We start from the raw sequence: 22,033 nt of genomic DNA on the forward strand, positions 1-22,033 counted from the left end.
GCAACTAGTCTTTAAGCCCGTTACATTAACGGGTGCTAGAGATTCCTCTTCCTGTATAAAGTTGCTTTTTTTTTTGGGGGGGGGGTCATTTTAGACTTCCTCCCCCTCCCTTTCCCCTTCCCGTCCCACCTTTCGCTTTTTCAACCCCCTTGCATTTCCCTTTGCACGGTCTCCCTCGTGCTGTGATCTTGCTTCATCCGCTCCTTCTCCTGCGCGGGCCACCGGAGCAGAGAAGACGGGGCGGAGGGGGCTGCCGGCCGAGGCCGGCGGAGAGGAGCTAGGCGGCTGGAGGAGCAGCAGCAGCCACTGCCGATCGCAGCCTCCGTCCCGCCTTCGCCTACCTGGATTTGCTTTTATTCTTATAGTTTTCTTCACCGATCCTTTTGTTTCTTGCATTGCATTGGGAAGGTGGAGAGCGGCCTGCAAGGTTCGCTACAGCAGCTGGCGAACCTCAGCAGGCCACTTTGAAGAGGACCGGCAGCGGGAGGGAGGCACACGCACCTCCAGCTAGCACAGGTACCGTGAGGACTGGCACAGAAGCACACCTCACGCCACCAGGACTCAAGACTTTTGACAGCGCATGCGCGCTCTAGGGTTTTATTATTATAGATGGGATCTACTTATCACAGGGATGTGTTAATGGTGTTAGCTTGCGGTAATGTAGCAGTGTATATGTTAGTAACTCTAGCTGTTCTCAGGCCTTCCATTTGTACACCCATTGTTGACTGCTAGGAACATCCACTTCAGAAGACACTGCTCATGCACTATGTCACAAAAAGCCAAGCTTAACTATAGTATAGTACGGTGGTCTCAAACTCGTGGCCCAAGGGCCACATGTAGCCCCGCCAGGTATTGTTTGGAGGCCCTCGGTATGTTTATCATAATCACAAAAGTAAAATAAAACAGTTTCTTGATCATATGTCTCTTTAGCTATAAATTACAATATTATTATTAGGACTTGGCCAAAAGGAAAGATTTATAAACTATAAAGAGTTTTACTTCATGCAAAATTATCATTTCTTTAATAAGACATTAACTATTTTTTTCTGAGGCCCTCCAAGTACCTACAAATCCAAAATGTGGCCCTGCAAAAGGTTTGAGTTTGAGACCACTGGTATAGTACTAGCAAATATTACAGTTTATAGTCTTTGACCAGTTTTTGGAACAATTATGTATGTCTCTACTAGTGAAATTCATGACATTCGGTATTATGGTTATAGTTATAACATGGTTCATTTACTTATATTTCACCTTTCTCTAGGCAAAGTATAAATTCACTCACACAGTCTACAGCATATATAACAATCAAAATAAAGCAAACATACAAAGAGTAAAATTTACAAAACCCCACAATATTGTACATTTAAATATAAAATTTGGAATAAAACATGTACAAACAACAGATCTCCATAAAACATTCTGAGGAAATTCTCTAACCGGTGCCTAAACCTAGATGCCAGTAGACGCCCTACCACACCTAAGTTAATTAGCAAACACCATTTTGAAATGGCAAATAGCTTTACATTTTTAAGTCATCAGAATTGCACCTCTGGAGTTGCCTACTGGCGCCTAATGTCACTATGGACGTGGTTAATGCCAGAAGTGGCATTAGGCTCCGTAAAGTGCCTGCATAAGCACAATTCACCACAAAGATAGGTGCCGGAAACGTAGGCCTAGACAACCCTGGCCTCCTTTTCCAATGCCTATCTTTCTCGGAGGTGCAATTCTCTATATGGCACTATCACGTGATTGACATGTGATTGGTGGCTGCTTTGTATGTGGCCACTTGTATCGGCACCATATAGAGAATCTGGGCCTCTGTGCTGCCATATTAAGGCTAGCCCTCCTTATAAGTCCATGTGAACCCCATAAGCCAGATGAAAGAAACGACTCTTAAGTTGTTTCTTAAATTAAGAAGTGTCAGATTGTTTTTTAATCTCAACCAGCAATTTTATATGGATTCTATTCTGTAACAGACAGTAGACTTCTGCACTATAATTTAATTTAATTTAATTTAATAATAGCATAGCTTATATGCTTAGGTGCAATCAGCTATGTGCAATAGAGCTAGTATAAATGCTCAGGCCTAGATTTGGGAGAAATATGCCTAACTTATTGTATTATATAAGTTATGCATGTAAGTGTGAGTCCCGCCCACACTCTGCCCAAACTCCTCCCATGTGAACACCCACCTGTAAAATACACACTATTGAAGAAATGAATATATTTGCAGAATAGTGTATAGCCAGATTTTTAGTATTTGCATATGTATGTGCATACATATGCACATATATGTCAACATTCTAGACATTTGCATATGTATTTGCTGCCTAATTGTTAGTGCCTTCAGTACATTTATAGGGCGTATCATATATTCTCATGTTATTTCTTGTTCTATACTTCTTTTGATTTAATCTGCGCTTTCTAGCCCTGGACAATGGTACTTTCAAAAGAACCAAGAGAAAGCTAACAAAAGCCAGAACACTCCTCTGCAACCTCAAAACGAACGTGATTGTGTTTTTCAAATCAGTTGGAGCTCTGGTAGGGGTTGGGGTTGCCTCAGTGGAAGAAGGCTCTCACATGCCGGTTCCTTAGAGGCTGAGGTGGACGACAGTTGGACAGCAAGCAGCAGGCCGGCTCGCCCTTAGCAGAACACAAGAGACTGCGGAATGTAGCAAGCTGTCGATAAAAACAGAAATTCAGTACGAGTATCATGGAAACCTTTAACTGAATTCAACAGCATAACAAAACCGTTAGGTAGATATCACTTTTAAACCAACAGGATATTATCTTTATGCTTTTTGCTATGGTGCATCTTGCTGGCATCTTAGTAAACAGTAAAACTGTGGATACATAAAGCCCCTGATTATATATATATATATATATACTAGTGTTTAAGCCCGTTGCATTAACGGGTGCTAGAATAGATTAGTCTTATCCAGTATGGCTATTCTTCTTATGTCTTACCCCCTCTATTCAGGCTCCCATTTCCCCTTTTACCTTCCCTATTTCCACCTTTTTTCACCAATTTAAAATCTGTCCCCTTTCTCTGTCCTTCACCTCCATAGAACTCCCTCTTCATTTCCCCTTCACTTATTCTTCCAGCTCCTATCTTCAGCCCCTTTCTCTCATATGCCCCCTTTTATAGCCCTCTTCTCCCATCTCCTCTTCATCCCCAGCTCCCTTCTCTCACACATTCCTTTATAGCCCCCAAACCCAATCCCCTTCTCATACCTACTCTTCCAGCCCTCAGTTCTAGGCCCAGTCTCAGAGGAGCCTCCGCCGCATCTTTGAACTTGCAATACATTAAGGGAGCAGTGGTGCGCGAGTGTGTTCTTACAGGGAATGATGGCGGCGGCGGCTATTAGAAGAGGAAAAAGTTGCTGAGTAGGTAATATCTGTACCTGTTAACAGCAGCAGGGCTCGCTCAGTCTCTCGCCCCAGCATGATCTGTTTGAGCTTCAGCACGGACCTAACAGGCCGAGCCCCCAGCAGTGTAACTTCCTGGTGGCACCTCTCACGATCGCCGCCTTCTCCGACGCAGGAGCGGCTCGTGAGAGGAGCCGCTGCAGCGTCCTTGAAGTTTTAAAAAAAAACTTCGGCTCAGCTCCGTGCTCGGCCGCCGCGGCCTGCAGCCACCGCAGCCTACAGCCGCCGACAGCCGCCACGGCCGACATCGCCTCTCTCGCCTTAACCGCAGCCGGCAATGCTGGTGGGGATGGAGGGTTTTGTAAGGTTCAGCGACGGCGGTGGTGCTGTGGGGGTTTGAAAAGCCGTTGGTTGTGAAGTATGCCGCCTGCATACTTCATGGCCGATGGCTTTTCAAGACTTTAAAAACTTAGCTGCTCCTACTGTTTGCCATGGCGGGAGAGAGAGATTTGCGCGTATGCGCACTCCTACCTGAGATGCCCTACAGCTCACGGAAAACGGACGCACGCGATAGGGGTGCGCATGCGCGGCCTAGCGTTTTATTATATTAGATATATATATATATATAAAAGTACCCAAAACTGCACACAATGTTGGTCGCATTCCAAAAATTTACGCATGCAACTTAGTTGAATGACATGCTAACTAGTGCAGATAATTGACATTTTATCAAGTAATTATTGGCATTATTTAGAATCAAGGGTTATGCGTGTAAATCTAGGCCGGGGAACCTCGCTTATGTGTGAGTCAAAAAAGGGGGTGTAGAAATGGGTATGCAATGGGTGGATTGGAGTGTTCCTTGAGATTATACACACAATTAAAGAATTAAGGTCTCTGCACAGTTAGGCACAGGCATTTGTACCACATTTTCATGGTCGCAAATGGATGTGCCTAAATTTAGTCGCGATTCCCGGGCGTAAGCACTATTTTATAAACTGCACCCAACTTTAAGCATGGCTTATAGAATACACTTTATTTGGCACCAGTTTGCCATCTATAGAATTTAGCCCACAGTGCTTGTCATCACGGAAGGATGTCAATGCATTGTGCATTTTAAATTATTTTCAACAAGAAAGCATAGAGGGCCATTTTCAATAAGACATCCAAATCCAACTTTGGACATTTCCCATAAGACGTCCAAATATCGGGCAGAAGAAATGGCCATTTCTTTTTTCAAAAATGGCCCAGCTAGAGGTTTTGCCCAGCTAGATGTCTAATCTTTTTGCCAGAGGAGGTGGTTAAAACGATTAGTAGGTTTAAGAAAGGTTTGGACAAGTTCCTAGAGAAAAAGTCCATAGTCTGCTATTGAGACCGACTTGGGGAATGCCACTGCTTGCCCTGGATCTGTAGCATGCTTTCTGCCATGGAAACAAGAAACTGAGCTAGATGGACCATTGATCTGACCCAGTATGGCTGTTCTTATCAGGATTTGCCAGTGCCAGTATTAAAGTATTAAAGGGGCTCCTCTTGATACATCAAAACAGTTCTATTTCACTGTTTAGTGAGTAGTTGAATACGGAAATAATGACTTTTTTTGCATTTGAAACAGTGTGATTTTGAGCTGAATAAAGGGTACTAAAGTTGAAAACATGCTGTGTTTTTGCCTTCTTAGTCTGTGATAGAGAATGACATGGTGACAAGGTTTGTTCCCATCCCCGCCTTGTCCCCGCAGGCTCTGCCTCTACCTCTGCCCCATCCCCATGGACTCTGTCCCCCATCCACGCAGGATCTGTCTCTGTCCCCACCCTGTCCCCACGGGCTCTGTCTCCGTAGACTCTGTCCCCATTTCCACAAGCTTCAAACGCTATTTATTTTATATTTAAATCTTTTTATTAAAGTATAAAAAGGGACAATATTCTCCACAACTGTTTATAAATCACAAATAGAGCCTTCCATTTTGTTCTGGTTTTGGTGCAACCTTCCCAAAGATTCAGTTGCCTATGTTTTTACATCATCCGGAAAAGTAATTGAATTGTCCTTCAGATATGGATGTAGAAGAGAACCTAAACTGTGGAGGATGAACAGGAAAATAAGTGTCTATTAAATGCTGGAAATGTTCCTTGATGCCAGCAATGATGGATGAATCTGTTGCAGTAACAGTAAGATGCTTGAGCAGTTGGGCACATGATGGAAGGACGTTGCAGACAAGACTCTTGTTGCCACATCAAAGGCAGACAGAGCACAAATGATGCCATTTAACAGTAATTCATTTAAATCCAAAAGTTGTCTAGATGTTTTAAGTTTTTACATATTGATACTTGTCTCAAGTTTTTAGATAGTGACACAGGGACAAAGTTTGTCCCTGTCTCCAAGGACTGTGTCCCTGTCCCCCATCCCTGCCTCATCCCCATGGACTCTGTCCATGTCCCTGCAGGCCCTGTGCCCTTCCCCTCCCCATAGGCTTTATCCCCGTCCCTGTCCTGTAGTTAACTGTGGATACTCATCTCCATGTCATTTTCTAGTCTGTACCTGTTCAGAGCTGGCAGTTATAGGCTGCCTGAGGACAATCCAGATGACACTTTCAAGAAGTGGTGGAACTGTAAGGGAACCGTGATAGGTCCAGTAATCTAAAGACTCAGGAAACAGAGAGGAGGGATCGAAATTTGTGAAAGCAACTTGTGATCCCTGAAAAAGAAAGAGAATGGTTTTTATAAATTAGCAACCTTCCAAAAGCCAAACAAAATCATTGATGGGATAAACTCTGGGTCCTTTATGAATCACATATACACTAGACCCAATGTACAATGAGCTAAACTCATTTATTCCTATCCTTTTTCCAGCCATAACTGGGTGTTAAGGGATAGGCAATCACTGTCTACCACAATGCCTATGACCTTTTTCTTGGCAGAATACTGTAGAGATTTGCCTTCATTTTCTGCATCTCAAGTACCCTTGTGGTACCACATTCAGCTACTAGGAAACCCTAAGCTTGCTTAGTTTTCAAAACTTCAGGGTTGGCTTTTGCTGGAGAGAAGACATCATGGCAGTGATAATAATGAGCACTGTCAGGTGTTAACATGATTTGAGTAATAATACTGTTTTCCATTTTAGTACTTACAATGCGCTAGTTCAGCTCCAGTTCAGGAAGCCAGAAAAACCCTAAAACTGCCTCAGTAGTGGCTTTAATCCCATTGCTTAGAGATAAAGGATTGAGGCCATGAAAGAACTTAAAAAATATTTTATCTATCTCATGTCAGCAAAGTAGACAAATATGTTACTGTCTCTTACACACTGTCTTGCACACTCACGCTCTCTTTACCTTTGTTTTAATGACATCCAAAACATTAATAACTTTCTGCAGAGGAGAGTTGTGTTCACCAGCCTGCAAATGCAAGCAGACACGGCCACATGTCAGCTTTTTGATATTCTTTCTTCCAGCCCTTGAAGGCCACAAATAGGTCAGGTTTTCAAGATATTTGTAATGAATAAGCATGATACAGAGTTACAATCAGTCGAGGTAGTATGCAAGCAGTTCCTGATCTATTTGTGACCCTTAAGGACTCTCAGTAAATACTATTTATTTATGTCATTTGAAATGACAGCTCATCTCTAATAGCTATCAGAAAGTTAATGCACTTTAGAGGAAAATGAGCTTAGAAGTTCATTAGCCTTCTTATTTAAATAATTAACATGTGCTTAATTTGAATCATATAGCAGCAATATTCTTTTCTAGCGCACTATCAACCCTTGGCACAGAAAGCAGGAGATTGTGTAAGTCTAAGAGTCCCTGGGATGGGGGAGGTGGGGTGTAAGTGAAAGGAAAGAGATATTCTGTGCAGCTCCAGAATGATCCCCTTCCTCTCCGAACACTATTCCTGTTCCTCTACCTCACCCTTCCCAAAAAGTGGACCCTTTCTCCCAGGTCCCATATTAGAAAAGAAGGCCTATATTAGAAAAGAAGGCCTATCAAATGGCCTATCCATGCCTCACCTTCACAAGCACGCCTACTATAGCTAAGCCATCTGGTTGCTGTGCAGCGTCAACAAAACAGGGGTATTTTTCAGAATTCCAGTGAACCACATGCAACTGAAAAAGAAGACATGCTTACTGAAATTGAGCAAGGATACATGCACTTGCTCATAGAGTAATAGCCCCAAATTTCTGTACTTTTAGGGCAGGGGTAGGGAACTCTGGTCCTCGAGAGCCGTATTCCAGTCGGGTTTTCTGGATTTCCCCAATGAATATATATTGAAAGCAGTGCATGCAAATAGATCTCATGCATATTCATTGGGGAAATCCTGAAAACCTGACTGGAATACGGCTCTCGAGGACCGGAATTCCCTACCCCTGTTTTAGGGGGTACATTTATAAAAGAAACAGAAAAAGGCTTCAGTAAAATTATTTGGCTGCATACATGGGTAAAAGTGGGCCCATTGAATGGCATAGTAAGAGGGGGCAGTCTGCCCCAGACGCCATCATGGTGGGGGCGCTGGCATCCCTCCTCCTCTCCACCCCCACCTTCCCCGTACCTCTACTTGCTCACCGCCGCAAGCAACAATGGCAATATACTCCTCGCGACTGTGTCACTTCTGGGTGCCGCACATAGGAAGTGACATCAGAAGGAGAGCTGATGCGGCCGCGAGAAGCACATTGAAGCTGTTGTTTGCGGCGGTGAACAACTAGAGGTATGGAGAAGGGAAAGGGGGTGCAGGCATGGTGGTGGTGGAGCTGGAGAAGGAGGGGGGCAGAAACAAGGACATTTCAGGGATTTTGCACTATGGAGCACTAGAGAAATTCAAGCTGGTATGTGTTCATTGCTGCAGTACAGATTATGCAGAAAGTCTTACTTCTGCTGCAAATTCCAGTCCATCCACAGTGTGCTCGGAGCCGTAGTCATCGGTGGGGCCCCAGTGGAAGTGAAGCTGCCGTAGTCTATAGCTTCCTTTCAGTGGTCCAGCTCTCAACACTGTAAGCCAGTAAATCAAACATTATGAGGATCAAGTACATTTCTCCCTCCGTATTCACGGTTTCAGCAATCGCGGTTTCGATTATTCGAGGTTTTTAGCTTGCTGGCTCCTCCCCCCAAATTACATCAGCTTGCATAGAGAAATCGCTGATTCCAAGTGTTTACAAAGAAAATTGCTGATTCCCAGCACTTTCTTCACCGTGTTTTGCCTCTCAATCAGGAACAGGCCAGGTCTCCCATCATGTTATTCGTGGTTTCAAGATGGTTTTTAATAGAAAACAGCGAATAACAAATGAAAAAGTTATTTGCGGTTTTTCTGTATTCACGGGTCTGTTAATCCCCTATCACAGCGAATACGGAGGGAGACGTGTATAGCCTAGTGCTCCATTTAGCAACTGCCTGAGCCAATGGAAAGATGACACTATGCAGAGCGTCTTTCATAAATGTAAATTCAGAAACGGACAGATCCGATTCATTTCGGATAATACATTCATGTCCTCAGGAATAGGTTGAGCCAGTGCTTCCAAAAATCAGGACTGTCCTTGATATCCTTGAGTCATCTGGTAATGTTAACATTCATGAACCTATCTGGAAGACCCTCAGGCAGTGGGGTTTTCAGGGTATCCACAATGAATATGCATGAGATAGATCTGTATGCAGTGCTTCCACTTTGCATAGATTTTTCTCTTGCATATTCAGGAATGGTATTCTGAACCTGCAACTGGCTGGGGTACCCCATGACTGGTTTAGGAACCATTGGTATATATCATTTTTTCACATTACATTAGGCCTTAGAGGTTTTCTCCATTGTACATATAAAGCTTTAGTATTTATATTTAGCAAATGACTAAGGCAGGGGGGAGGTTATCAATAAGGGCTACTGTTAAGATATGTTATTTTGCTGTTAACCCCAATTATTAATAATCAAGTTTCATTACATATAATAAAACTGTGCTAAAGAATAGCATGTTAGTGATTAAATAATACATCTTAATGGAGCCCTTATTGATATCTTTCCCCTTAATGTGAAGAGTTTCAGTCTCTGGTGAACAAAGCTGATATTGTGATATCATAATCTCTCATTCAACCAATGCCTAAGAGCACGCCTCATCAGTGATGTCACAAAGGCTTGATTGCCTTTTATTTGGCTCACTTTTATTACATATAACAGTGATTTCAATTTCTAGAGACATTTCTTTATTCTTAAGGGGGAAGTTGTCAACATGGGCTAACGTTAAAATGTTTTAATTTACTATTAATTCCATTAGAAACTAGGGCCCTCTTTTACTAAGGGCTCCTTTTACTAAGGTGCGCTAGCGTTTTTAGTGCACACAGCAGATTAGTGCATGCTAACCCCGCGCCACGCGGATGGAACTAACGCCAGCTCATTGCTGGCGTTAGCATCTAGTGCGCGCGGCATTGTAGCACGTGCTATTCTGCACGTTAATGCCCTAACGCAGCTTAGTAAAAGAAGCCCTAAGGTGCGCTAACTGATTAGTGCGCGCTAATCAATTTAGCGCACGCTAAACGCTAATGCGTGCATGTTAGTCTACGAATGCATTAGCATTTAGCGTGCGCTAATTTGATTAGTGTGTGCTAATTGGTTAGCGCACCTTAATAAAAGAGGGGGCAGGTCTCTGCCTAAAATGGGGTCTGTGCTATAATAGCATGAGTTAGTAGTAAAATACAGCAACCTGTCTTAATAGCCTATACTGATAATTTCCCCCCCACAAAAAAAAAAAAAAAAAAATTAGGACTTTCCAGACCTTTCCTGGTGAAACTGTAGTCATTTCGATTTTGAGGTTATTTATCCACAATGAATTTGCCTACAGAATATTTGCATACTTTGGAGATCAATTATATGTAAATCTTATATGCATATTCATTGTGGTTATCCTGAAAGCCTGAGTGGCTTTAGGGTTCCCAGAGCAGGTTTGAGAAGCCTTGTGTCCTGTGGTCAAGCCTAGCCTGAACTCCAACAACATATGTAAGAACACTGGAAAAGAAATTGAAAACATTATTTGGATATTTAGACCCAGAAAATGTCAGCAGGATCTTAAGGTGCTGTATAGCTGAATTTGTTTTTATTTTGCATTTCCTACTGCAGTACTCAAGTGGTATCATCTTCCAGAGGGAATTGGGGTTTATAATTAGGGCTTCTGATTTTGGGTTTTAACCAATAAACACTGATGTGAAAGGAAAAACCCCAATGCCAAAAAATGAAAATATGTGTTTTGGGGTAAACTCTAGAAAACCCCCACTTAGGCCTAGATTCTCAAAACTTAACATTGCCTTTAATGTGGTTGCCTAAGCCTGCTCCAGCTGGTTTTGGTGCATGTATTTTAGCGGTGAATTTTCAAAACGGCTTACCATAGTCTTTTTTGAACTGTTTTTAGTCCATATTTCATGTTACCTTTTAGTAATAAGTTTTTGTATTATTTTCAGACCTTTTGCAAGTTTCAAGTTTTATTGGGATTTGTTATCTACGCAATATCATATATTTCAATGCGTATAACAATTGTTTTTAAAATAACAATTAACAAATTGGGGAGGACAAAACAAGATAATATAGACAAATTTTGGCATTCTACTACAAACTGGTACAAAAGGCAAAAGGGGTGAACTACAAATTTTTTAAGAAAAGAAAAAGAAACATTTAAGGAAAAAGAAACACATATGGAAAGGTCATGGAAAACATATATGGTAGGATCTCAAATCCAAGATATAAAGTGAAATAAAGAGTATTTTGGCGACCTATACATAACACTCATTAAAAACTGGGATTTAATATTTGTAGGTAATATTTTCTATTTATTGAAAGCCACTGATGCAGCAATCTGGCAATAACATGGTCATATTAGGCAACACTGCTTGATACCTGAGAGTTTTAAAGAGTTATTAAAGACTGTTTTCTTGAAGGTCTGCTGTTCTTTTGTCTTCCATCATGGACATTGTAGACCATTTGGCTTGTTGCCTTTTGAGCCTAAATGCAAATGAAATGAAACTATTCTATAAAAAGTGCACACGAAAACGGTGGGCTCCGTCTCTGGCAGCGTTAAGACCCAGTTAAAAGCCCACCTCTTCGAGAGTGGCTTTCAACTCCTAACTCCTTTCACCTTGGGTTCTGCATCACCCAACCCTATATGTCATATCTGTCTGTCCAAGTTACACTGCAAGCTCTTCTGAGCAGGGACTGTCTATAAATGTCAAAACGTACAGTGCTGCATACGCCTTTCAGCGCTATATAAGGGATAAGTAGTAGTAGTAATAGTTGGAACATGTCCCTTCCATGTTAATGCCCTTTTTGCATTTGCATGCTGTTTCAAGAATAGGATTTGAGTTCCCATTAAGTGACTTGCCACCCAATCATTGCATATGACCATGCATAGAATATGCTTGTACTTGCACTCATAAAGTGTCTTATTAATGACTCAAAGTTGTCAAAATTGGCACTGATCTTGAAAAATGCTTAAAGGGTCATTAGTAAGACACTTTGGGCTCCTTTTACGAAGGTGCGCTAGCGTTTTTAGCGCACGCACCGGATTAGCGCGCGCTAAAGCATGCGCCAGCCGAAAAACTACCGCCTGCTCAAGAGGAGGCAGTAGCGCCTAGTGCATGCGGCGTTTTAGCGCGCACTGTTCCGTGCGTTAAGGCCCTAACATGCCTTCGTAAAAGGAGCCCTTCATGAATACAAGTACAAACATATTCTCTGCGTGGTCATACGCAATGATTGGGTGGCAAGTTCCTTAACGGGGACTCGTTTCCCAGGAACTTTGGCCCAAATTCTGTAACCGGCGCCTAAGGTTAGGCACCTATTTTGGAGGCGCCCAACTAGATAGGCGCCTATCTAAATTGATGAACAAGCTCAATTAAGCTTTTTAATCAGCAATAATTGAAACTTAGGTGCCTATCGAGAAAGAGTGTTTCTGCAATAAGGGACCTCTAAAAATTTAGGTGGTCTTAAAACAAAAAAATAGGAGCTATGCACATTAGGCGTGTGCGTGGCTATGTGTTAGGTGCCTTGTTGCAGAATTGCTGCTCTTAAGCGTGCTTAAGCGCTCATATAGCCGCCTAACTTTTAGTTGTGCCTAGAGCTGGCCTATTTATTGGGCACCTCCAAAACAGGTGCCGCTCAGCATGATTCATTAAACAGCACCCCATTTTTCTTGAATTGCGCTGAACAGCGCCTAACTTTTGGGCGCTTCTTATAGACATTTGCCCTTTTATGTCTCTGAGCATATGATGAAGATAATAATCATAACTATGTATGAATCTAAAACTAAGTTTTATAGACAGGGTCATCAAACCAAAATGGAGCTCGACTCGGTTAACAGTAAATGGTAACATAATACAGAGGAACAAAAGCAGGAAATCTAAATTAAAAATGCTTAGCAAACAGGAAAGTCTTCAGAGCTTTCCGGAATAAAACGAAAGGTCCTAAACTTCTTAAAGCAAATGGTAAATTATTCCAAAGCTCTGTCAGGAAGTTTTTTTTTTTTTCTCTTTCCCCTCCCTTTGTTTTTTTCCCTAATATATGTTTTTTCCTCCATTAAGAGAAAAATTTGTAACTTTATCCCCCTTTTCCCTCTTGTCATGTTTGTTTTAACATTATGTATAGAGATCTTTTCTGTTTTATGTAATTATTTAACAAATATTTATTTTGCTGTTATTAATGTATTACTAATATGATTGTATGTTCTCTTATAATTTGTTTTTTAATTGTACATCGCTTAGAATGTTTTAAATAGGCGATTCATCAAAAATAAAGTGAACTTGAACTTGAACTATTTATTTATTTTGCAACTATTGGATTATATTCCCTCAGCTTTGAAGATTGTTCCCTAACCAAGTATTGTTTCTAGAATTACATTACATTACATTAGTGATTTCTATTCCGCCAATACCTTGCGGTTCAAGGCAGATAACAAAAGAAGTTATGTGGCCATTTTCAGAGGAATTGGAGAGTAGAGCGAGATGCTACAGAGAATTAGGATGAGTCTTACGGTGTTAGTTTGTCTTCAAGGATGTCTTGAATAGGATGGTTTTTATTTCTTTTCTAAATGATTTATAGTCTGGAGTCGTTCTCAGTAAATTGGAAAATTGGTCGTCTAGTTTTGCTGCTTGAGTGGCTAGAAGGCCATCGTACAGTTTTTTTCGTTTGATGCCTCTGATTGGGGGTTGAGGTCTCCTGTGTCTGGTTGAGGTAGTTAGGCGGTTGTTTAGGTAGGCTGGGCTGTCTCCGTTTATGGTTTTAAATAGTAGGCAGCAGAATTTGAATTGTACTCTTGCTTGTATTGGGAGCCCGTGTGAATCTAGGTACGCCGCCGTGATGTGGTCGTGTTTCCTCAGTGAATAGATAAGTCTTAGCGCTGTGTTTTGAACTGTTTGTAGTTGTTTTATCATGGTTGAGGCGGAGCAAGGGAGATAGAGTATGTTGCAGTAGTCTAGAATACCAAGGAATAGGAGCATAAGTCTTAGATTTTGTCAGTATAGCAAATTGAACTGAACTGTTATGTGCACAACATCAAATTGGTGCCAATTAGTATTTATGAATGACAATTATTGATATTTATTAACATAGTAACATAGTAGATGACGGCAGATAAAGACCCGAATAGTCCATCCAGTCTGCCCAACCTGATTCAATTTCAATTTTTTCAATTTTTTCTTCTTAGCTATTTCTGGGCAAGAATCCAAAGCTCTATCCGGTACTGTGCTTGGGTTCCAACTGCCGAAATCTCCATTAAAACCTACTCCAGCCCATCTCCACCCTTCCAGCCATTGAAGCCCTCCCCAGCCCATCCTCCACCAAACGGCCATATACAGACACAGACCGTGCAAGTCTGCAATTGGCTAATTATGTTGCACACATAACTGGCCCTACTCTATAACTGTGTGTTCAATTTTTTCTAACTTTCAGCATCATTTATAGAATTTGGAGGTTTATGTAGTTTATAGCACCTATTAGCTATTCTCGAACACTATCCAGTAAGTTGTGTCTGAGATCATCATCAGCGTATTGTGTTAGGCTAGCACAAATAAACACATCGATACACAAAGGATTAGGTTACACAGGAAACATAATTTATTAAACATGTCCAAACAAAATTTGCAATAAACCTTTATCAATTACATTTTCCATTTTCTTTAAGTTTCCATTACAATATTTTCCATAAGCCTAATGTAAGAAAACTTTTCAAAATCCATATCAGATCAGAGACATTAAGTTAATGGCATATCATAAATTTGCTTACAGATAAGCACAAACTTGCACTAGAAAGGAAAGCAAGATAGCATAGATGTATCTCATTTTCATCTTTCATGAAAATTTCAAAGTTCAGCTGTAGATAAAGACAACAGTACATAACTGTGAAGTTACTTAAATGTCTTCTTGGAACTTGTTCTTCACCTAGGATAGCAAATGTGAAATGCCATAAGCATCTGATGTCACCATCATTATGTGTAGTCTGCGTGGTTTGCTCTTTTTCTTGTAAGAAAAATGAAAAGATCATGACATCATATGTCTGCAGCATTCCACATTTGTCACCCAGTTAAAAAAGAACTTTTTGGAGCAATATGCCTCCAGGAGGACATTGCATCCGCTCAAGCAAGAACCAGGGTATGTAATTCACTCAAGAAATGAGAAAGAAAAGGAAAAGAAAAGAAAAGGTAATAATCAATGCTCCAAAAATATTCTCGCTCATATAGTATTAGCGTGAATTCAAAAGCAAAACTATTGCATTTCAAAAATACTCAATGTAAACTGCTATGCTTCACATATGCTCAGAGACATGAAGCTCTGTGGGGAGTAGCCCCATCGCGGAGCTTACCCCTTCAATCGTTGCATATGACTGTTTCATTTCTTCCTTGCTTATGATGAACTTTCACTTTAAATCCACTGTGCTCAGTAACCAAGAGAAATAAGAATAAGAATTAGCAACTTATCTCAAAAGCAATTCGGGGGTCCCGACATGGCCCCGTTTCGATCTCTTCCTCAGGGACCTCGAAAAAAGGAGTTATTACTGAAGTTCTATCAGAATTGGTTGTACAATAGAATAATTCTGAATGGCAATAGGCCTATAAAACTGTTGATGTAAGGCTCTTGGTGCACCTTCTCTTTGGCCGTCTTTGATGTTGAGTCTCAAACCTTAGAGTAATTCAGTGTTCTCGGTAACATTTTCTGATTCTAACAGTTTTTCTGATTTTTGATCTAAAAGAATCAGAAAATGTTACTGAGAACGCTGAATTATTCTGAGATGGAACATCGGAGACAGCCAAGGAGGAGGTGCACCAGGAGCCTTACACCAACAGCTTTATAGGCCTGTTGCCATTCAGAATTATTCCATCGTACAACCAATTTTGATAGCACTTCAGTAATCACCCAAGCACTTGAAAAGTATTAACGTGGGACAAAATATTTTCCAGAGAAAGGAAAATGGTAAAACCAGAGGGCATGATTTGAGGCTGAGGGGTGGTAGACTCAAGTGCAAGGTAAGGAAATTCTTCTTTACGGAGAGGGTGGTGGATGCCTGGAATGCGCTCCCGAGAGAGGTGGTGGAGAGGAAAATGGTGCCAGAGTTCAAAAAAGTGTGGGATGAACACAGAGGATCTAGAAGCAGAAAATAATAGTAAATATTGAAGAACTAAGGCCAGTACTGGGCAGACTTGTATGGTCTGTGTCTGTATATGGCCTTTTGGTTGAGGATGGGGTGGGGAGGGCTTCGATGGCTGGGATGGTGTAGATGGGCTGGAGTGAGCTTTGCTGGACTTCAGTAGTTGGAACCTAAGCACAGTACCAGGCAGATATATGGATTCTTGCCCAGAAATAGCTAAGAAGAAAAATTTTTTAAATTGAATCAGGTTGGGCAGACTGGATGGACCATTCAGGTCTTTATCTGACATCATCTACTATGTTACTATGTTTAACCCCCTTTTTTGGGTGCAGTCCAACAGCACCTTATTCGGCCTTAATAAATGAAACTTCAGAGACTATTTTGAAGGCGGTGTAACAGTAATTTCCCTGACGCAGCAGTGTTACTAGCCGCAAAACGCTGTCAGCATCGGTGAAGAGAGCATGGAGAGAGTGTAGCCTGCTTAAAAGTGACCAGGGAGCACTGGATGTTTGCTTTGTCAGCAAGTATAATTTGAACAGCAGTCTGAAACAATACGTGTGTTAAATGTTCGCTGGCCAAGAAAAGGCTTTGAAATGAAAAAGAAAGCTTGTTTAGGTATTTTCACAATATGTCAGTGACTGAGGGAGCTCAGAGAATTTTTCCATATCACTCCTGGTGAAAATCTGAAGCTTTTCCTCCTCTCTGGTTTAGCTCCTAGATTACTAAAATAGGCTGTCAAGTTTAAATAACTTATAATTTAAGGGTGTATAGTGTGGCATATAGTAGGTTCTACTTTGGAGCAGGGTCTTTTTGACTTTTAGTTCACCACCATATATCAAATTGAAATGAATTAATTTTTTTTTAAAAATATTTTTATACCACTTATAGCCTACGTGGTTTACATTCAGGTACTCAAGCATGGCTCCAATGGAAGGAGCTGATATGTCACAGGTTTCCAGCCAGGCAAAATTAACACAAACACATCAAAGGACCAATTTTTCTAATCTGACAGGGCTGTGTACATTAAGCACAGCTACAGAAAAATAACTGTCTTAACTAAAGCAGTACTATGTTTGCATGCCTTCTATTTTCATTGTGTTTCCTAAAACAAACATTGAAATAGTAACTGACAAACATCCTAGCGGCATGGGGGCTTTTATCTAAAGACAAGTTAAAAGATAAGTTTAATCTATTATGAGCACTTTATATTTATTGATGAAAATATTTAAAGTAACATGTTTCAAGGCTATTAAGTTGAGCTGGTGAGGAAGCTTGCGGCCTCTAAAAACTAGGTGATTTTTCCTGTCAATTAAGCAGATTCTGAGGCTCTATTTATTGAGTGAGATGATCATATCTAACACTATGGGAGTGTGTTTAAGAGGGGTTTGGGCTATATGTGTTATTTTTGAAGTATTTGCCTGCCCCAGAATTTTGATATAACCCCTTGTAGAGTTGATTTAAAAAATGAGAAACATTTATCAATTAAAAAAGTAATTAATCCTACAAATCGCGTAATAGCCTTGCAGTTTTTAGGCTATACAACATGAGAAACATCAAGGTTGTGAAAAAAATTGCATAAACCCATTCTACTGACTCTATAGTACATGAAACTTTCAAAAATAAAAGTTGCCCAAACATTTATCTCTGTTACCTTTTCACTCAGCGAGTTTTCAAATTATATTCTCCTACATATACAAAGAAATGATACTGTGGTATATGACAGATCTAGATCAGCCATAAAAAGATATAACCAGACTTCACTCAATATGGACAAGAGTGAGAGGCAGAAAAAAGGAAGTTTATTATAATCTATACAGAACAAACCTGATCTGTCTTCTGTATCATCACACTCGATGCTGAAGGCATATCCACAGTTCAGGATTACTTTGGGCGAGGTTAAGTCATAGCTGAAGCTCAAAGGCCGGAGAAAAGGATCATATTTGACTTCACTGGATTTGATAGCAATGGGGGACTGTCGATCTCCATTAGCAAGAGGAAAAAGCTCATGCCAAACTTCAGGTCCTAGATTACAGAATTTTTTAAAAAAAGTATTAAAAGAAAATGTATTTCCTGAGTTCACTTCTGAAACTAGCATTTAATTTAAGATACTAAATAGTCTCATGTTTACTTAGCTTTAATAGTTTACCTAGCAGAAAAATAAGACAAATAAATCCAAACCTGTGGCCAAGACTGGATTTTAGGAATAGCCAACATAGACACATGCCTAGGGCATGAAATTCTGAAGACACCCAAAGCTAGAACCTTGGCCTTCCTCTTCAATTTCTGGGGGCCTAGGTTTCTTCCTCAATGGTCCTCTGCCCATTTTTTAATGTATGAATATCTTCTCTGTTGGGAATGATGGAACAATGGTAATGATGAGTTTAATGAAGGATATATTTGTGAATGTGTTTTTATTGTATGTTTGTTTGTTGTTGTTGTTTTAATCTGTCTAGGCTTTAGGTGGGCTATAAAGTAAATATTTTACATAAATGAATGCAAATAAAAATCCATGCCTGCTTGCAATTCAGATTATGAGTAGCACTATGTTTTGTGGCATAGAGATATAGGGTTGGATCTTTTATTTCCTGAGGCTTGGAGAGGAAGAGAAAATGACCATTGCCACTATCATAGGCCCTGCAGTGACAGAACTGTACCTCAGAGATAGAGCTCCTCCAAACTCAGACATGTTAGTTGGAGAACATAAGAATAGTCTTACTGGATCATACCAATGGTCCATCAAGCCCAGCAGTCCGTTCTCACGGTGACCAATCCAGGTCACTAGTATCTGGCCAAAATCCAAAGAGTGGCAACATTCCATGCTACTGATCCAGGGCAAGCAGTGGCTTTCCCCATGTCTTTCTGAATTACAGACTATGGACTTTTCCTCCAAGAGATTGTCCAAACCCTTCTTAAAACCAGCCATAACATAAGAATAGCCTTACTGGGTCAGACCAGCGGTCCATCAAGTCTAGTAGCATGAAGGGAGTTCATAGATGGAAAAAGAGAAAACAGATAACTGTCTACTAAAAAACAGATGAATCAATATTTATTTATTTTATTTAAAACATTTAAATCCTGCATATCACATAAATCTATACGGGTTACAATATACAGTATACACAAATGAATTATTGGACAAACAACATCACACCACTCTCCAATCAAAAAGTAAAACCTTTATGATAACAGTCTACATTTCAAAATATACCATGTTTCCCCGAAAATAAGACCTATCCTGAAAATAAGCCCTAGCATGATTTTCGTGGTAGGTCTTAATATAAGCCCTACCCCCGAAAATAAGTCCAAGTCGCCGGTGGCAGCAGCACTCCTCCCGCGACCCTTCCATCTCTTTCACCCATCTGAACCCTGACCGCGAGATCAAAATACAGTACCTTATAACAAACTGCATCGTCAGTACCACAGGCCCCATCGCGGCTGTCTCGCGCCCGGGCATTCCTCTGCCGCGTTGCTGATGACATCATTGGCCAAAACCCAAGGAGTAGCAATATTCCATGCTACCAATACAGGGCAAGCAGTGGCTTCTCCTATGTATTTCTCAATAAAGACTATAAGAACATAAGAATAGGTGCCTCCTACCCTCGCTATGTCACTAGTCTTAGTGCTGTGATTTTTCCTGAATCTCATTTGTAAAGGGAAAAGGATATTGAAGCGTTGTAAGTAGTATTTGAGTTATGTGACATATCCTTCTGTCATTTTGATGAATAGGGGGATGGAAGCTACTGACTGATAATAATTGCATGAGATATTTGCATATCTACTGCTTCCATTGTATACAAGTCTCATATCCTGAAAACCTGATCCATTGGTGGCTTCTGAGGCCTGGGAATGAAAAACAAGGCACTAAGGCCCCAATTCTGCAGATATAATGAAGCAATCATAGGGGTCCTTAAGAGTCCTTACAGGTCTTTAAGAGTTCCATTAGCACACAGTGTGGAGATAGTGGAAGCACTTAGGCGGGAATTCTAATCGGTGCCAGTATCAGCGGCCGCCTAAGATGCAGCCACCAATAGCATGTCAATCACGAACTGGTGCTGATGATAGAATTTCGCAAGCTATGCCCATGCTGGCATTAGTCATCCTTACGCATCCCTAAGCACTTCTGTAAGCATGACACTGGTGCCATAAATTAAGGCACTATTCACACCTCCATTTTTTTTTTTTTTAAAACATGCTTCTGGATTGGTTGGTTAGCCGGCAGTAGGGCGCCCTAGCACCGGCTAACCTTCAGCATATCTTCATGAATTTCCTTCTTAGGGTCTAATTCTATAAACAGTGCAATATATTAGGTCTTGATAGGCATCCTGCCACCACCTAACTTAATTGATTTAATTGGCTTTAATTGGATATGGTAATTGACACCCCATTAATAACAATTAAAATCTCATTTTAAAAAAAAGTAGGTACGCACCTACTAGAGTCGATGTCGTAATTGCATCTATACAAAGCCGCCTAATGGCACCTAAAGTCAAAGTAGGCATGGTTAGGGGCGGAAATGACCTTAGGGGCCTTTAAATGTGAGTCTCAAAAGATCTTAGACATCTCCAATGTAGGCCAGTAAAACTCTGGCTTATATTGCAGCTGCCTAAGCTTTGTAGTAGAGACCGCTAGCAGCAATTCTTTAAACAGCGTCTAAGTGTGATTGAAACTTGGCTGGCACCATCTTTTGTAGGTGGCTGCCGATTTAGGCGCTATTTATAAAATCTGGCCCTTAATGTCTCCTATTTAAGAGGCAGTATGTGGTTCCACAGTAACCATACATTAGTCAGTTAGGATGCGGTATTTTGCAATGCACTAAACAAAATATACCTTTTGATGCCAATGCTCCACCCATCACTTAAACTGGTTGAAGCATAGGTATATTCTTAGATGGGTTTGATCTCATTCAATAGTATCGCTCCACTAAATCAAACCAAATTCTTACTTGTAAAACAGTTTTTCAAGTTCAGTAGTGCATTACCTCTATTGCATATCTTATATAGAGGAATAACATACATAATAGCCGTACTTAAATCTTATGGAGCTTATTCGCCGCTATGCTTCCTCATTGGCTCATATATTAATTATTTAGGTACTCAAGCATTTTTCCCCAACTGTCCTGGCGGGCTCCCACTCTATCTAATGTACCTGGGGCAATGGGGGATTAGGTGATTTGCCCAGGGTCACAAGGAGCAGCATGGGATTTGAACCTACAACCTCAGGGTGCTAAGACTGTGGTTCTAAACACTGCACCACACAATCAAAGCAGCTTACATATTATATGCAGGTCCTTATTATGTACCTGGGGTAATGGAGAGTTAAGTGACCTTCCTAGAATCACAAGTAGCTGCAGTGGGAATTGACCCAGTTCCCCAGATTCTCAGGCCGCTCCGTTAACCACTAGGCTACTTCTCAAAGTGGCTTTGATATCCATCAAGCACTGAAGAATAGTAGTTTTTGTTTAACTCATTTTCCTATTTTAATTTCTCAAGAAAGTTAGATCTGTTCTCACCGTTGTGATCCTGGTATCCCCAGCTTTGCCTTGCCATGTTTCTCTCCCGCAGAGAGATGACGGTTGTGGGATATAGACAGAGGAAAAGCCTGTGGACAGAACAGCTCAGTCTGTTGCAGGCTGCAACGCAATGCAGTTGGGAAAAGCTCCTGCCTCCTGTGGCTTTTCAACAAATGATCAGAGGGTTCTTGCAAACTTACAGTATATGTGACTCGTCTGTGGGAAGAAAAAGACTCTCAATTCGAGCAAGCACAATAAAGAAAATTCTAAGCAACGGGAAGACGATTATCAGTTTATTGCACTCCTGTGTGGGGATGGGTAGGGTGTCACTTTCAGCTTTACATACTGCCTGCAATTTATTTCTGTGTTCAGCATGTGACTGAAGAAAAGGTTATCCATAATTGAATGGAGGAAGCAAAGATTAAAAAATTACTGGTTGTCAAATATCAGTTAAAATTTTAAAGATTCGTTTATAGCATTCTTTAGAATAAGAAACTGTTGCCACAATGTTTTAATTAATGTAATTCTTAAGCAGTGAGATGACAAATATCCTTGGGCGCAAGATGGAGTAAAAGT

The 22,033-nt window shown here is 40.8% G+C and overlaps 1 protein-coding gene across 3 annotated transcripts; it reads right to left on the reverse strand.

The window, feature by feature from the left end:
* Positions 1–1,009: 1,009 nt before the first annotated feature.
* LOC117355606 (carbonic anhydrase 13-like) lies at positions 1,010–21,683 on the reverse strand. Of its 3 annotated transcripts, XM_033934408.1 has the most exons (7): positions 21,458–21,683; positions 17,773–17,970; positions 8,217–8,335; positions 7,360–7,455; positions 6,689–6,751; positions 5,899–6,054; positions 1,010–2,679 (listed from the first exon to the last, which is right to left on the reverse strand). In XM_033934408.1, exons 1-7 carry the CDS (start codon positions 21,492–21,494, stop codon positions 2,560–2,562), a joined length of 789 nt encoding a protein of 262 aa, XP_033790299.1. In that variant the 5' UTR covers positions 21,495–21,683; the 3' UTR covers positions 1,010–2,559. The 3 variants fall into 3 exon arrangements, with proteins under 3 accessions (XP_033790299.1, XP_033790300.1, XP_033790301.1); XM_033934409.1 differs by lacking the exon at positions 6,689–6,751; XM_033934410.1 differs by lacking the exons at positions 1,010–2,679; positions 5,899–6,054; positions 6,689–6,751; positions 7,360–7,455; positions 8,217–8,335 and adding an exon at positions 13,060–13,779.
* Between the last annotated feature and the right edge of the window lie 350 nt (positions 21,684–22,033).

Source organism: Geotrypetes seraphini, chromosome 2 (assembly GCF_902459505.1).
Source record: "Geotrypetes seraphini chromosome 2, aGeoSer1.1, whole genome shotgun sequence".
Lineage (NCBI taxonomy): Eukaryota > Metazoa > Chordata > Amphibia > Gymnophiona > Dermophiidae > Geotrypetes > Geotrypetes seraphini.

Coding starts and splice junctions, on each gene's coding strand:
- LOC117355606 (XM_033934408.1), bottom strand. CDS start 21,494: ATGGCAAGGCAAAGCTGGGGATACCAGGATCACAACG. Junction 8,336..17,772: donor TGATACAGAAGACAGATCAG/GTTTGTTCTGTA, acceptor ACTGGCTTACAG/TGTTGAGAGCTGGACCACTG. Junction 2,680..5,898: donor TAACTGCCAGCTCTGAACAG/GTACAGACTAGA, acceptor TTTTATCGACAG/CTTGCTACATTCCGCAGTCT.